The sequence below is a fragment of the Morone saxatilis genome, unplaced genomic scaffold (genome assembly GCF_004916995.1).
Source record: "Morone saxatilis isolate NCDOM2014 unplaced genomic scaffold, NCSU_SB_2.0 Contig20, whole genome shotgun sequence".
Taxonomy (NCBI): Eukaryota; Metazoa; Chordata; class Actinopteri; family Moronidae; genus Morone; species Morone saxatilis.
In genome coordinates, this window is record NW_023339763.1 from 1,605,859 (window position 1) to 1,621,608 (window position 15,750).

The 15,750-nt window shown below is 40.8% G+C and overlaps 2 protein-coding genes across 2 annotated transcripts; one reads left to right on the forward strand and one right to left on the reverse strand.

The window, feature by feature from the left end:
* Positions 1 to 2,113: 2,113 nt before the first annotated feature.
* Positions 2,114 to 9,708, reverse strand: lrwd1 (leucine-rich repeats and WD repeat domain containing 1). The gene is made up of 15 exons (XM_035666715.1): positions 9,622 to 9,708; positions 9,307 to 9,541; positions 8,738 to 8,857; positions 8,391 to 8,537; positions 8,205 to 8,297; positions 7,703 to 8,074; positions 7,500 to 7,617; positions 7,282 to 7,388; positions 6,758 to 6,968; positions 6,166 to 6,238; positions 5,831 to 5,974; positions 5,522 to 5,625; positions 4,636 to 4,797; positions 3,682 to 3,791; positions 2,114 to 3,240 (listed from the first exon to the last, which is right to left on the reverse strand). Exons 1-15 carry the CDS (start codon positions 9,699 to 9,701, stop codon positions 3,079 to 3,081), a joined length of 2,238 nt encoding a protein of 745 aa, XP_035522608.1. The 5' UTR covers positions 9,702 to 9,708; the 3' UTR covers positions 2,114 to 3,078.
* Positions 9,709 to 12,405: 2,697 nt separating this feature from the next.
* On the forward strand, positions 12,406 to 14,983 carry alkbh4 (alkB homolog 4, lysine demthylase). Its single transcript, XM_035665907.1, has 3 exons — positions 12,406 to 12,531; positions 13,530 to 13,727; positions 14,156 to 14,983. The coding sequence occupies exons 1-3, from the start codon at positions 12,424 to 12,426 to the stop codon at positions 14,675 to 14,677; spliced, it is 828 nt and encodes a 275-aa protein (XP_035521800.1). The 5' UTR covers positions 12,406 to 12,423; the 3' UTR covers positions 14,678 to 14,983.
* Positions 14,984 to 15,750: the final 767 nt, after the last annotated feature.

Sequence of the window (15,750 nt, forward strand, 5' to 3'; positions counted from 1 at the left end):
AGGAAGTCGCAATCGCAACAATTAATGCAAATATATTAAAATTTGTATTCATTATTTCACTACTAGCAAAACAAAAAGCCTAAAAATATCACATCATGCATCACAATTTATTAAAAGAAAGAAATCAGACATTTTAGGTCACAACAATCCCAAAAAATCCAGCAAAATCCTGAAGGGGCTGATTTTCTCAATATTTCAGAGACAATTTCACAAAAGCTCAGGTGTTATTAATTACTCTCTCCTGTAGTTCGCGCCCTGTGTAAACCCACTTATAAATCTGCTCTGATGGACATCATTCAGTGGTATTCTGCAAGTAGAAGTTTTTTCCTAGGGTGGCAAAGGTATTTATGAGCGTATGGAGGAAGGAATACTTCACTCAAAATGTATAATTATGTAGTTTTCTCACTGGATTGACCTGTTATGGGGCACAGAGGACATAACAAATGTGCTGGCATAAATATATGCTGATTTAATCACTATCAGATATCAATATTTGCTTGAAAATATCCCTAAATTAACACATCTTAACTAAAAACATTACATTTTTGTGGCACATTAGTAAGTTTTGGCATATTTTCCTAACTTACCACTTAGATGTGTATTAAAATGCGGCCATAAAAATAATTAAATTGAATACATTTTTTATTTATTATTTTATATATTTATAAAATATATATTATTTTAAATAAATACATTTTCAACACCTTGAAATCCAACTTTTTACTTCCATATAAGCAATAATAATAAAAACAACACAAGATGGCAGCATTTACTCAAAAGGGGAACAACAAAACATTCAAAACAACAAATGTTAATTTAGTCATAATTTAATATATTAAATGTAATAATTGCAAATACACACTGTTTAGCTTTTAATATCTAAGTTATTCTTTCTAATAACATTTGTTTTATCCATTTAATTGCTATTTCCATTCATTATTTATAAATTATAAATTGTTTGTGTGACCTGGTGTCTTTTATTAGTTATTTAAGAGTTCTCTCCTCCAATTTATAGCCAGTAAAAAGTCTTTAAACTTTTTATTTTAGTCTGGGAGTTAAAAATAAATGTCATGCTAACTGGTGTGAGCATTTAAATAATTAAAAAGAGCTCTGGAGGTGTCAGACGGTTGTCTTACACACAGAGAGGAGACACACTGATGACACATGGAGCTAATAAACATCAATCCAAAGTCCAAAGTGATATATAATTATATTCATCCTGCCCCAGAATATATCTATGATAAAAGTTATTTTAACTCAAAAAAATAGTTGAAACTGATTATAAGTAACGCAAACTAATTTTTCGAGTTCAAAAAGATTCTTGATTAAATAGCTTTCACTTGTTAAGTTACTATTTTAAGTGGCACTAACTTAGTTTTTTAAGTTCCACAAACATTTCTGATAAGGAACTTTTACTCTGTATTTTGTTTTCACAGTACAAATAAAACATGTACACAGAATGTACTCTCTGGTTAATATATCACTTAATCTTGTTTTTCTTGGACTTTTTAATTATGTGTAATGTCGTATACTAAGAAGCTTTCAGAGAGATTAATCACAAGGTGTGTACGACACACCCCCTATTATCCTTCCTTCTGCCACTCCTCACTTTCTTTCAGAGGCTGTAGTCGGCTGTTTTAAACCTAGATGAGCTAACGCATCCATTGGTACCAAGCATACCGTTCTAGCATGTCGGGAAGGAAGTGAAATAACTAGAATGCCATTTTCAAAAAGGGATCCCTTGACCTTTGACCTCAAGGTATCTGAATGAAAAGGGGCTCTATGGGAAGCCAGGAGCCCCCCCTTTATGCTAATATGCAGTTTTAATGTTAAAATGTCATTTTTATCTAGTGTATGTGAATATTTCTGCATACTGGGGTCCATAAACAGTGGTGGATTTGCATACATTGGGAATAACTGGAAACTTAGACCCATACTGCATAAAATCAGTGCCCCCAGCCTAAAATACATTTATAAAATAAAAGTTCAGTTTATTAATGTAGGCTACAGGTGATATTTTGTATAGAAAAAGGTAGATAAAGGTAGATACCTGTTTTTTGGTCAGGTATTTCATCCCACACGTGACGAATGAAATGAGAATGCAGTCATTTGTTTTATTAAAGATTATTAGTACAACCACACATGGTGGGTTGTACCCAGAAACACAGGTAGTATAAATACTGTGGGATTACACAGTAGGAAGGTACACGTTGTACTGTGAGTTATCAGAACATTACAGCTACATTGAAACACAATGTTCGTTCATATGCAGTTATTCACATTAAATATGTACATCTGAAAGGAAAATACAGTCGCATACAGTCAATGCAGAAAATAACATTCATGAATTTAACATTAGAGTCCTCATTCATAACTCCACTGAAAGCAGGAAATACAAGACGTGTTACTAAAGACTCAAAACCAGTAAAGAGATTATAAAACAAGATCTAAAGTGAAACGCCTGAGGCCAATTACAGCATTATTGTAATTATGTAGATTAAATATGATTGTTATGATCCGTTTCAAATGTTTACACTTTTAAGTTATCACATTGAGAAATTAAACTCTTATTTGTGAGACAGTGACATCATGTTTTATAGTCGGTCTGGACATTTTTATGTGGTGTATCCTTTAAGGTACACAAGTAAAACTAAGAACTGTGTCACATAGTGACAGCTCTCTTCCCAACAGCAGCAACTTTAAGTATATGACTATAAAATCCTGCAAAGTACGCCACATATTTTCATATAAAAGAAATCAAGAATACTGTTGGTGTATTCCTTCGATCTGTCTGTCTCTCACAGCATCAACATAAAAGTCTTTTCCCAAACAAATTAGGACAAAAATGAGTAAAAAGTCTCTTTAGGCTGAAAAAGTGGCCTGTTGTTCTTTTGAGAAACAACCTGCGTGATGATAAAATGAAGTAATCTTCCATCACTTCCATCTTTGTCCTCACAGATACCAACATTTGGTAAACTCTCATCCGTTTGTTCCCAGTACAAAAACCACTTAGGATTCATATCAAACCACTTCAGAGATCAGTCTGACGTCCTTCCTGAGCTGCAGTCTCTCTGCGGCTCAGGAGGACTCCCGCTCCCCGTCCCTCTTCCACACTATCACCATGTTCTTGTCACTGAGGGCCACCAGGAAGTGGAGCTCCGGGTCCATTGCTACACTGTTGATGGAGGGGCCCTCTACCTGCCCGAGGCCGTTCTTCACCGGCGTCGGCCACTCCAACACCTGCCCAAACAAAGACAACAAAAACATGTGAGGAGGAGCTTCAGTGGACGGCTTTTAAAGGTTAGTCCCTCCGAATGAGCCCTTAAGGGACCCTTTTCCATCATGGAGTAAATTAACTGACATATTTTATGGATATTTCATAGTATACTCAATCAAAACAATAAAAAGTACAGAGCAACTGATAAAAGCGCGATTTGGATGAATTTTGAACAGATTATTTCCAGTTTTCCTGATATTTTGAGAACATTTTCCACCAGGCCTGAATGAAAACAACCAAGTTACAGTAGACAGTACTTAGATCTACATCTGTAAACTGTAACAGATGTTTACAACAGAGAGTCTGGGTAGTAATCTTCCTCTTCTAAATCAACAGAACAACAACCCTTCATGTTCCTGTACGATGTTGAATAAAAGCACAGTTGTACAGGAACAGCTCGTCACCTCAGTGGGCTGTATGGGTTTCCCAGTCTGGAGACTGTTCTTCTGCAGGTTGCTCACGTGGTACGTCCACAGCCGGCCTTTGTCGTCTCCACACACTATGTAGGCTCGGCCTAAAGAGAGAGGGGTAAACACAGAGTTCAACATCAACGTGAGTGTGAAAGTGGGGGCTCTCCTCGATAAATAACATGTTCTGGTGCATTTTCTAATTGAAAATATGGAAACAAGGATATGTAAATAGCAAACATTCATGCTTAGTTTTTATATCATAAACTGAACAGTAATAAAAACATTGTGGTATGTGCAAAGGTTTGGGCACTGTACATCCTTACAAAAGGCTCGTAGTTCTCTAATATTGGATCTACACACTGAGGGCCACTCCAAAACCTCCAGCTCCAGTCTCCTGAGTTGGTCCGTGGTGTATTCGGAGATACGTTTAGGATCATTATCCATCCTCTTTCATACATCCTCATGTTTTATGTTTCATACCCCAGATTACATGTTGTTATGTGAAGTGGTGCCGAACTTCTGCATACAACTGTGAATACTGTCAGTGGTTCAGACGGGCTCTGGGTATACAGTATACTGGGGTCCAGCCTCAGACTGAGACACTGGTAGAGCAAATAAACTGGAAATGCAGCTTGAAGAGAACTCCCTCTAGTGACAGCTTAAGGCAGTGTTATACTGCGAACCAATCTGCATTTACAGACATTTGAGTAATACACCTCTTTATCTGGACCAAAACTCAGAGTAAACACTTTCCAATAAAGTTCGTTTTGCCTTTACCCAAAGCTTTCCATCCCAACAAGAAGTTACAGTATATAACATTAATAAAATGAAAACACAATCAAATGCACCACTGTAAAAACAAAAGAGGCAGGTTCTCAGGTTTGATGATCAGTGGATAACATTACATGAACGCAGCTCTACTGATTACATTAGGAGACTTGGACTAACCGGGACAGGTGTTGAGAGCCAGGTAAGGAATCTCTGTGTTGGTCCACTGCAGCTCAGCCAGAACCACAGCGCACACTTCCCTGCTCTTCTTGTCGGGCCGCTGAGCCTTGGTCCTGCTCCAGCTCCACAGGTAAATGGCCCCGTGCATGTAGCTCTTGGAGGCTAGAGGGCCACAATGAAACATTAGTGGAAAAGCTAAATTAGGGACACATTTAATTTGAATTAAAAAGACCTTAAAGCATCTTGAATTTAGTTTAATGTCAATTTGACACTAAAATAAAGCAAACACAGCTGGAAGAACTTCACTCATTCTGACTGAATAGACCTAAATGTAATGTAATGAAACATATCACCATTAGATACACTAATGTACAGACAGGGACTCACATTAAACTCCATTATATCGCCATCAAGTGGCCTGTTGAGGTGAATACATTTATACTGAAGACTCAGTTTACATATTTAGTGTCAGACATATAAAACAAAACAGGCTCACTTATGTTCTCAGCTTCACATAAACTGGATTATTGTTGATTTAAACACTACCCACACAATAAATGCTGTTCAGCAGCACTTTGATTGGATTACTGCCAACAAAGTGCCATGTGTGATCATTATTATACCATTATGTATTCATCCTCTGAGCACCGTGGACAGCTGTACCAGATTTTATGGCAATCCATTCAATAGCTGTCGAGACATTTAATCCATTTTAAAACAAAGATGGTGGCACTAGAGGAGTGACCAGGGGATCATAAAGTCATCCTCAGGATTCAGTCTGCAGCTCAGGGCGGGGTTTGTTCTAAATGTGCCATACTGGTTCTAATTTTATAAAATGTATTTTACATACACAAGAGACTGACTGCAGTGGTAGAGCTTCACTTACCCACTATGTCATCTGTCAGAAAACTCAGGCCATCAATGGTGTGGTAGTCGTGGTCTTTGTCCTCTTTCTTATATACGGGGAAAGTTACCTCCATTTCCTTTGACCTGCGGAGAGAAAGACACAACATATGCTACTGGCTGGTCCACATGTAGGACTTTATACACAATGCTTTCTGATTAATACTCCAAATATATTCAGTGTCAATAAACACCAGATTATGTTGAAAATAAAGCATCTTTTAAGGAATATATTGGAATTAAAGCATAACCCTAACCCTGGAAAACATGAAAAACACGCTGCGTTCTTTACCTCTTCGTGGCGTTGTTGTTGCCGAGTTGTGTGTTGAAGCAGTGCAGGCCGTCCTCACAGGCAGTCAGTAGGTGTGAGTTGGGGGAAGTGGGGGGGAGGCAGATGTGCAGAGGGGTGGCGCTGATCTCCAACACCAGCAGCTGACTGGAGGGACAGAAATATATGTTTTATAACATCACAGCCTGAACCTCCACGCGACCCTGCTGGACTACGTCACGTACGTCAGGGTTCCCGCTCTTTCTGAGAAGCTAATGAAGCTGTAACAAAACACTAAACAGACCTCAAAAAAGCTTTTCTAAAGACTGTATTGAGGTATAAAAAGCAGAAATACTCACACAACTTTGTAGTTGTACTGGCTGTCCACTCCGCCGATGTCCCACATTACGATCTTGTTATCGTAAGATCCCGCTGCAAGAGAAAAGCTGAACTGGTGAGAAACCAAACACTGAACTGAATCAGGTTTTTAATCTTAGTGAAGTTCCTGAGACGAGTCTAAAATCCTTAACGTGTGAGGTTATCGTACAGCAGTGGTGAAAACATGACGAGCCTCAATGAGCCCAATAAAGACAGTGTGGGGAGTTTTAATTTTGATTCTGTCGAGTTTGAATGAAGTGTGTTTTAGGATCGCTTAACAAGGTCTTACTGTGGTATAAGAGAGAAACTTTCATTTAGATGGTGTACCTTCCTTCTGTTCTTCCTGACATTTGGTTTATTGTCTTTATTAAAGCTATTAGAGCTTGGTGCACTTGTCGAACTGATCTCCCAGCTCAAACTACTGGGGCAGTGAACTTCCAAATAAGTTAAAGCTAAAACTGTAGCTTACTTACAACCCGACTGTTTCTTGTATTTTGTCTTGAAATGGAAGCTGTAAACAATCAGAACTCATAACTGTTGGTAGTTTATCTGTGAGAAGTAACCAGGACTCACTGAAGAGGAAGTTGCCCCGGTGGTGGTTGAAGCGGAGGACAGACAGCGACTTGCGGCTGGCTCTGAACTCCCCGTAGGCCACGTTGTTTCTGGGGTGGATCAGTTTGACCAGCCCTCTCTTCCCGCCAGCTGCCAGAACGCTGCAGTGCTGAGCCGAGGCATTGCCCCCCCTGGACATGAGCACCGTGGACCAGGCCAGGGAGAAGAACTCCTGTTGGGAGGAACAGAAACGTCTTAACGTCTTAAATCTTTATATTGGATTGTGCTCATGTCTGCAGAACTCATGCTAGCTGCTGTGAGCATTAAATATACAAACATTTAGAAGACGTTTCCTTGTAATTATACATTCTTTAATGTGGACATTTTGTCATTTTTTGTCCTTCCTCTCTGGTGAATATTAGTCGTTTCCATAGCAGCAGCGTTAAGATTTTGTAAACACAAGCACAGAAAGGAAATAAAATGAAATCTATCTTTCTGTGTATGTAAATACATAAATCTGCCCTGAAAGAATAAATGGAGCGAACCTCTCCGGGAACTTTGTACTTCTTCATCACGATCCCAGTTTCACAGTCAATCACACAGAGAGAGTCTCCTCCGCAGGTAGCAACCAAACGGCTTCCTCCACCAGCGCCTGTTAATGCAGGAAAAGAGTTTTTTTTTTTTTTTCTCTGATAAACACGGATATAAGGAAGCTTTTAAAATACAAATGTATGCCCTGATACAGCTGAGAGAAGTGTAGTACCTGTGGAGTCGGGCATTGGCTGGAAAGCACAAGCCCACAGCTGGGTGGAGAAGTCCTCCGAGCTGTCCTGTTTGCTGTGGCACTGCAGGACGTGGAGAGGCTTCAGATGCACCGGCTGCTGGAGGGAGGGAACGTGGAGGGAAAGAAGCATTAATGACAGGACATTGGAGCTATAGAGTATTTAATATCTGTATTTCTGTTACCTGTGTCTGGCTGCAGCTCTTTAATGTGGGCAGCCTGTCGGCATCCCTCTGCAGCTCCTTCCTGCTCACACCTTCCTTCTGTTTAATCTGAGCTCCATCCTCTTTGGTTTGTCTCACTTTAGAGCCTCTCTTGGGTGTGTCTGCCCTCGTCTGGGCTCTGGTGGGGGTAGAGGGAGGCGGAGCGGCCTTGCGGGGGCTCATCCTGATGGTCTGGGTCAGCGGCTGAGGTTTGAAGCGGAGGCTGGCCTTGCGGGGGCTGTCTCCAACTGGGGACGCTGGGAGATCTGCGCACAGCTTCTTGCGAGGCGTCAGGTTTATGCTGGAGTCCGTTACTGGTGCCGGTTGTTTCCTCTTGGTCGGCGTGGAGACTTCCTGAAGAAAGCAAACACACAGAATGAGCTTTAAAAGGGGCAAAGATAGTTCATGGCTGTTAGAAAGCGTTGACAGAATGTGAGGAGGTGACAGAGACAGTGTCTTTGTACAGCGTCCTTCAAACACTTACACAGTTGTCTTTAGTGTCAGTCGGCTCCTCGCTCTGTGCTTCTTCCTTTGGTTCTGTCAGAGAGCGCAGATACTCCTTAGCCATAATCTCCACCTGAGAAAAGAAAGGAGACACAGTTACTGAAACTGACAGAGGAGGAACAAAACAAAGAAAGGCGCCAAGTTGTCCCGAACATCCAGAACTCACCTTCCATTTGGTGAAGTCGCTGACTGACGCGGGTCCAAATTTAACCTGTTGACGGGTAGCGTTGACAAAGTCTGTCTTCAAGGTGGATAGTTTCTCTGGCGTGATGGGATCCGGGAGACTGAAGCTCTTCTCCCAAACTGCAATTATCTAAAATAACCAACAGACAGTTTGTACACTGACGGCAGCAACAGCTTTTATAATAAAGCGGTGCCGTAATGCCACCAAATATTCCACTTTCAAACACTACAGAGACATTGCAGACATCATTCTTAGCATATGACATGACTTAAGTCATTCTGGAGTCCTAAAATCCCAAAATAAAGCAAAGTAAGTCGTCAGTTTCATACCCTGGTCCTCAGGTTCTCACTGTAGACGTAGCGCAGGTGGTTGGCAGTAGTAGTGACATCTTTACCGTTGTAAATCCTCAGGTTGGGCAACAGCGTCATCAGTTTATAATTATCACTCACCTGAGGAAGAAAAGCAACGTTACAACCCAGTCTGAGACCCAGTGAGGCGTGCTTTTATTCTGAAAGGATCAGATCCAGGATACAATGCTGCAGTATTCTTTTACAACTCCCAGCTAATAACAATAAAATACATGTGAATGCAAAGAGGTACTTTGAGTTCTAAAGAGCAACAATTAAGCCAGACCCCCCCAAAGTGAAGCCTTGCTGACTGTCGACACTACACCCACTTATGTTGTGCTAGAGGTCTGGGGCTGAAACCTCCCCCAGTTCACACTGGGTGAAGCTTACAATAGACAACCATTCACACTCACATTCACACCGACCAGAGTCCAGCTCACATAATCTGCGTGTCTTTGAACTGAAACCCGCACAGACACAGTGAGAATATCCTCACATAGAAAAGGCCACATCGCTAAACACAAACCAGAATGAATGACCAGTGTCCTCACAGTGATATAAAGGTTGTCCTCCATCTTGAGCTCCTCCAGGCCTCCCAGAGACTCCAGCGTGGTAACGTCCTCCATCTGGTTGTCGCTGAGGTCCAGGTAGCGAAGCGCAGGCAGCTCCAGGTCCTTGGGCCACTCCTGCAGTCTGTTCCCAGACAGATCCCACCTCTCCAGGGAGCGGAGACGGGACAGCAGCCTGGCCGGCAAGTCCTGAACCTTCAGCGCCAGTTTAGACAGACTGAACATCGGAGAGAGTTAGAAGTGAGCAATGCAACAAACACACAAACACTACGGTATGGAGAAGAAAGGCAGACTTACTTCAGGGTCTTGATTTGCTCCAGTTTGTTGGTTTTTGGAGAACCTTTCTCCAGCAAGAGTTTCTCTGTTATTTTCTCCATGGCTTATCTGAAAGGACCACAAACAATAAGATACCAGAGGATCAACAGTAGAGCGTGAACTCTTCTGTTCCCTCTCTGTTCAAAGCTTTAAGTGTTGGCGTGCGCTCAGCTGCACCAGTAATACCGGCTTTTTACTGACCACACCTTTTATATCTGCTACAGTAACCGAGATGTATCCGACCCCCCTCTGCAGTAATGTTTCAATGAGACGGGCCCCCTTTTGTTTACCTCATGCTGCAGCAGTACACGTCTGAGTACCGCCTAAACAGCAGCACGTGGGTGTGGCAATACACACTGTTTCTACTGTTTCTTCCAACAAAGCAGCCAAGAAGATTGTTATCTTACAAACATGGATGTAAGAACTTAAGAGTTCAACATATTTACAAGTAAATTGTCTCGAAAGCCGTTTTATGTGCACTGAAAAGCATTAAACACAACCGTGTAGCCTCAAAAACACACTTAATGTGATAAAGTGAGAAACACTAGATGTAAACATACAGAATAAACACTTTTGGTCAAACAAACCCACAGCAGATGAGTTCAGCACCAACTCAAGGTGACCTAAATGTGCTCATTTGAATGGACTCTGCACCAGATGTTCCTTTACAGTAGATCTGATCCTGGTTATTGTTGATGTTTAGCTTTGGTCTCTTTGTTTCACTGGATGGAGATAACTTTCACTCTCATTTGTTCTCACACTCAATCACAACCGTTAAGGCTGGAGTCTCTCCCAACAGGGTCCAACAGGGTTCACGTATTACAGGATAGTGTAATATTCTGAAATAATTCCCTTTCTAACACTGTACTTAACAGAAAATGCAGTTTGAGGGCCCCGAGTTAATCCACTGGGATGCATCTGTCTATTGTTCGTGGTAGTTTGTCGTCATTGTAACAATAAATACACTTAAGATCAGCAACACAAATGTCTGCAATCCTAATAAAGAGCAATCTAATCACACATATGTGGAGAAAATCACAATTTTTACCTTTTCAACTGAACTGAGAGTGAGTTTTCCACAAGTACCATATTGTTATTGTTCATCTTTGCTCCAAACTACCAGTCTCCTACTTCTATAAACATATAATGGGTATAATAAAGTGGCACTTTGCATGAGAGCCTCTGCTTTGTCTCTTTCTTTGTTGTTTGCACCTTTATTTTCTGCTCTACAGACACACAATCACAGTGTTAGTAACAGAGAAGAGACAATAACAGACCAGCACTCACCTCTTCTACAACAGCAGCTCTCACAAACAGCGTCTAACCTTTAAAATATGCTCTGTAGGTTTTATACTGATGCATTTATTGAGGATTTTAATCTTTTCCACGTGTTTATGAGCAACAACAGAGGTTAGTCAGCCTCAGTCTCAGTTAACAGACAATAAAATAATTTAATTGAAGATTGTTAAACTGTAACACACACTACAATCCTTTATCTTCCGTAATAAAACCTAACGTTTGTGCTTATTTGTTAGTATTAGAGGATAAAGTTACTCACCGACACTTCACTTAAAGTCACCTGAAGAACTGAGCTTTCCCGCGGAAACCCTACGCACATCCGGTGGGCGTGGTTTAAATCTTCTTCTGGTGAACCAGCTGTGGTAGGTGCATTAGCGCCACCTGTTGGACTGGAGGTGCAGCGCGGTACTGCAGGGGAATAAACAAAGAAAATAACTCATTTATCTCCTTTATATTTATTTATTCCTGTTATTTTTAAATAATTAATCAAAAGATAATGCACTTTCCATGATTTCTTTCCAAATATAATTTAATATTGTGTCCCTCATCAAAAGTTCATATTAATTCCCTCCTTTTATTGTGGTTTATAATAATTATCACTATTACAATGAGTCTATTAGTGAATGATTTAATCCTGTATGTCCTATTCTCAGACACTCTATCTCTTCCTTTGTAATCCACCAATAGCTTCATGTTTTTTATACACTGTAAAGATGTTTCCTGGTGTCACGTAAGTCCCAGTGTTTCTGCGTATATGATCCTTTATAATAGTTTTAACCTTCTGCTCATATATACCGTCAACGGGCTTCACTTAATGGTACTTGTATGTACATTTTTAAATAGACTTTAATAGTAAAGGGCTTTTTATTCACCCTGAGCTAAGCCTGCCAGGTAAAATGTAAAATCTCTAGTGAGGAGAATATGCCAAAATATACCACCAAACATATATTTTCTGATGTTCAATACAGTAATATAAACTGTGGCGTTTCACATTGAATAAAGTCTTAAAGCAGCATTGTGAAAATAAACTGTATACAACAAAATGAGGGCATTCATTCATGTCTTGTATGTTTTATTGGCTACAGATACTTTGTCTATACCAGGTTAATACCAGCAGAGGAGCAAGTATTCAGCTCATTACTTAAGTAAAAGTAGCAGTACTATAGTGGGAAAATATTGAATGCAAAATGTAAAAGTAAAAAATACATCCAGCAGTATTAGATTAGTGGAAATATACACTATAGACATTTTGCTTTAAATATACAGTACAGGTCTAATAATTATTATTTTATTTTATTTAAACATACATATAGTAGTGTTAAAATATTTGGTGTTGGTTAATAATAATGTTTGTTTGTTAATCACAAACATTTTTAGGGTTAAATCAGTTAAATCTTCTAAAACTCTGAATACTGTTCCTCCAGTGTTCCGGCAGGTGGCGCTGTTGATCCACTCTCACAGGAAAACTACAACACTCAAAGAAGAATGAAGATCGTAGAAGGTGTGTGTCCCTGCGCCTGTAAAGGCATCCGGAGGTGTCTTATATGTGAGAAATTAAAGGAGAAACAACATCTGGAGGCGAGTGAACCGAAGGTAAAAGAATAAATATATATATGAGTAAAAAAACCTGCATTTTAAATCGCTTTTAACGACCGATAGCGCCGTTTATAAGCAGCTACGGGTGCCCTCACAGGACAATCCATCCTCTGTCAGAAAGTTCACACGCTACTTTTATACAGTTTTTTTCTGTTATTACGATTTAATATGTTTTACATTGATACATTGTTATTCTGTCTGATGTTGCAGCTACATTTCTATCATAACTGACTGATATTATAATCAATACAACAGCCAATAAACTGTACAAAGAAGATCAATAGTGCAGGAAGGTTGAGTACAATTATCATTTCCTGTGAATATTGATCACAGATTATGTTTTTGGAAACTTTTTACACAATTCTCTGTCTGTATTATGTATTATTTAAACAATTAAAGCCACAACAGGCTTCTTATTTGACAAATTCAGTGTTTTCTTCTGCGTACTTTTCTAATGTGAATGTAGTTTGTTTAAGTCTTATATCTTAAACTGTAATCTAAACGTTGAAAATGACACTTTTATTTAGTTTTCCTCACAGAAATGAATTAAATGCTGACATATAGACCTGCTGTGTATATTTATTAGATTTTCTTCTTACACCCATTAAAATCAAAAAGCCGTTGGGAACCCCGTATGTACACAACCACTGGTGGGGGGGGGGGACACCCTACAAGTGCCCTCTCGGATGCCCTTTTTGGTAGATAAAACATGAAAAAAGTGCCTTTCCACTGGACAGAACGTGGTAAAGTGCCTGAGACCACCACAGTACACAGCTGAAGTCCACGTGTGGGAGAATATATTTCATTATATGAACCTACACAGTTGTATGTGTCCACTAGAGAGGATCTTTGTTTGTGTATGTCTGTATTCTGAACACTAATGTCTGTTTGATATTGAACATCTGGAAGTGACTGTGTCAGTTTCATCATCAGAAAATAACAATATCATGACAGCCATTGTCCCCGTATTATTATTGTCCTTTCTGTGCGCGCAGATTGTGCATCGCTTCCTCTACGACCCTGAGACGGGGCTCGCCGTTTGCGAAGATGCGGCGGCTGCATCCTTCCCCTCCTTCCCCTTTCCTGGTGTCTTCCTGCGGGACGACTTCGTATCAGAAGAGGAGGAGGAAATGCTGATAAGTGCGATGGACCAGGATGTGTGGAACGAGTCCCAGTCTGGTCGAAGGAAACAGGTTATGAGGAACACGTGGCGTTGACTCTGTATTTAAAATTCCAGGCTGACACTGCTCTTCCCACTTAGAAGAGAACATGAGAACAAGGGCGTGAGGACAGAAGTCACATCATGTTTGCAGATTACTTATTACCAACCTGTCCTACTGGCTTTGGGCAGTCGTGCCCATAATACCTCCCATAATACCTGTGCTCACTGATTTCAGTGCAACTTGTTGAGCAAGATTGTCTGCAATCCATGTATTGGATCTGTTTTTAGTTTCTCTGATGATTAAAAGAAACTAATTATCGGTATCTGTATCGACCCTGAAGAAAACGACATCAGTGGATCTTTACTTTATAATTTAGAGTAGTTTGATGCTACTGCTGCACTTTATCTTTCTTATATTTCTGATGAAATAAACAAAAGTCTTTTCTCGTGTTGTTGCAGGACTTTGGCCCAAAAGTTAACTTCAAGAAAAGGAAGGTGCGTGTCGCCGGGTTCAGTGGACTTCCCGCTTTGAGCCGAGAACTGGTGCTCCGAATGCAGCGAGAACCGAGTCTATCAGGCTTTCAGCCCGTGGAGCAGTGCAACCTGGACTACCACCCTCAGCGAGGCTCCGCCATCGACCCGCACCTAGACGACTCCTGGCTGTGGGGGGAACGCCTGGTCACCATCAACATGTTATCCAGCACCACGCTCACCATGTCCCTCGAGCAGGGCCTACCAGAGCTGGGACTGGCAGAGGATGTCCACGTGGCTGTGCGTCTTCCTCGCAGGTCTTTAGTCGTGTTGTACGGCGAGGCGCGGCACAGGTGGAAGCACGCCATCCGTAGGGAGGATGTTCAGGAGCGCAGGGTTTGCAGCACCTACAGAGAGCTGTCTGCAGAGTTCCTCCCTGGAGGGCAGCAGGCGGAGCTGGGAGCTCAGCTGGTGAACATTGCTTTGAGCTTCCAGGGAACGCCGATATAAGCTGATGTGACGATGCCGAGGAAGGCTGCAGTACCAGAGGACGTTTACATTTTGGCTAAGAAGAAGAAGGCCACAATTCTTTGGCTGCACATGGTATAGCCTTTAAAATAAAACAGCTTTGGTGTCCTTTAGTGATGGATTTTGTCTTAAATAATGGACTCACCTTTGGTCCTGTGGCTGTTGAAGGACCTGAAGCCTTGTTGTGAATAATCAGGAGGAGACTCAGTGCAATTGTACAACAGATTGGTAAAATATGTTGGAAAAGAAATATTTTTTTAAAATATATTAAAGTGTTATAAAACTCCAGATCTATGTTTATATGTATTTTGTTGAGTTACATCATCCCAAATCTTTCCAGCAACGTTGAAACCCGGAGAAACCTTTTATTTTATTCAGGTCAATGGTGTGTTTTCCTACTTGCCTCAAGTTACCAAGCGAACACGCAGTGCCTGAATTGGACCAAAAAAAAGGTTTATTCAGCACAGCCCTAACCCACAGAGATGCAGTTACGCAGACCTCTACAGTATTGCTGTATGCAGTCCAAAATCGGAACTTTCTAGGGGGGCTTCAGGGCATGCATCAACAGTTATTTTCAGGACTTTTATTGTATCCTCCAAGAAAATACTGAAGTCCATACCTTGATTAACTCAGTGGTAGGTACACCCATGCTCAACAGAAGTCACATCGTTCCTCAAGTAGCTTGTTTACTTATTACAAACCTGTTGTACTGGCTTTGGCCAGTCATGCCCATAATACCTGTAAATTTATGTTGCACTCACTGCCGGTTTCTTCCCAGGGTCACAGTTTTCCCTTTTTTTCCTTTTCATTATCACAACCTGTTTCTGGCACTGTGCTGTTTCCACCCAGACAACAAATGTACAACTACACCAAATGTCACATCCTGGCATGAAGAAAATCTAAAGTTTATTTTATTTCAGGCGCTGTGAACACGGGATCTGTGAGAGACTGAAGGAGGAAGTTGGTGAATATGACTGAATGTAACATGAATAAAAACTTTAATATTACTGTGTAGCAAGTCGAGCTACAGATGGGGTTCCCTCAGCACACAAGCA

What these genes read in the sequence shown, in the direction of transcription:
- alkbh4 (XM_035665907.1), top strand. Translation starts at nt 12,424, where the DNA reads ATGAAGATCGTAGAAGGTGTGTGTCCCTGCGCCTGTAAAGGCATCCGG. An exon ending in TGGAGGCGAGTGAACCGAAG is followed by an intron (nt 12,532 to 13,529) that starts GTAAAAGAATAA and finishes CTGTGCGCGCAG; the next exon opens with ATTGTGCATCGCTTCCTCTA. An exon ending in AGTCTGGTCGAAGGAAACAG is followed by an intron (nt 13,728 to 14,155) that starts GTTATGAGGAAC and finishes GTGTTGTTGCAG; the next exon opens with GACTTTGGCCCAAAAGTTAA.
- lrwd1 (XM_035666715.1), bottom strand. Translation starts at nt 9,701, where the DNA reads ATGGAGAAAATAACAGAGAAACTCTTGCTGGAGAAAGGTTCTCCAAAA. An exon ending in AGAGCTGCAGCCAGACACAG is followed by an intron (nt 7,618 to 7,702) that starts GTAACAGAAATA and finishes CCCTCCCTCCAG; the next exon opens with CAGCCGGTGCATCTGAAGCC. An exon ending in CCGGGGCAACTTCCTCTTCA is followed by an intron (nt 6,239 to 6,757) that starts GTGAGTCCTGGT and finishes TTTCTCTTGCAG; the next exon opens with CGGGATCTTACGATAACAAG.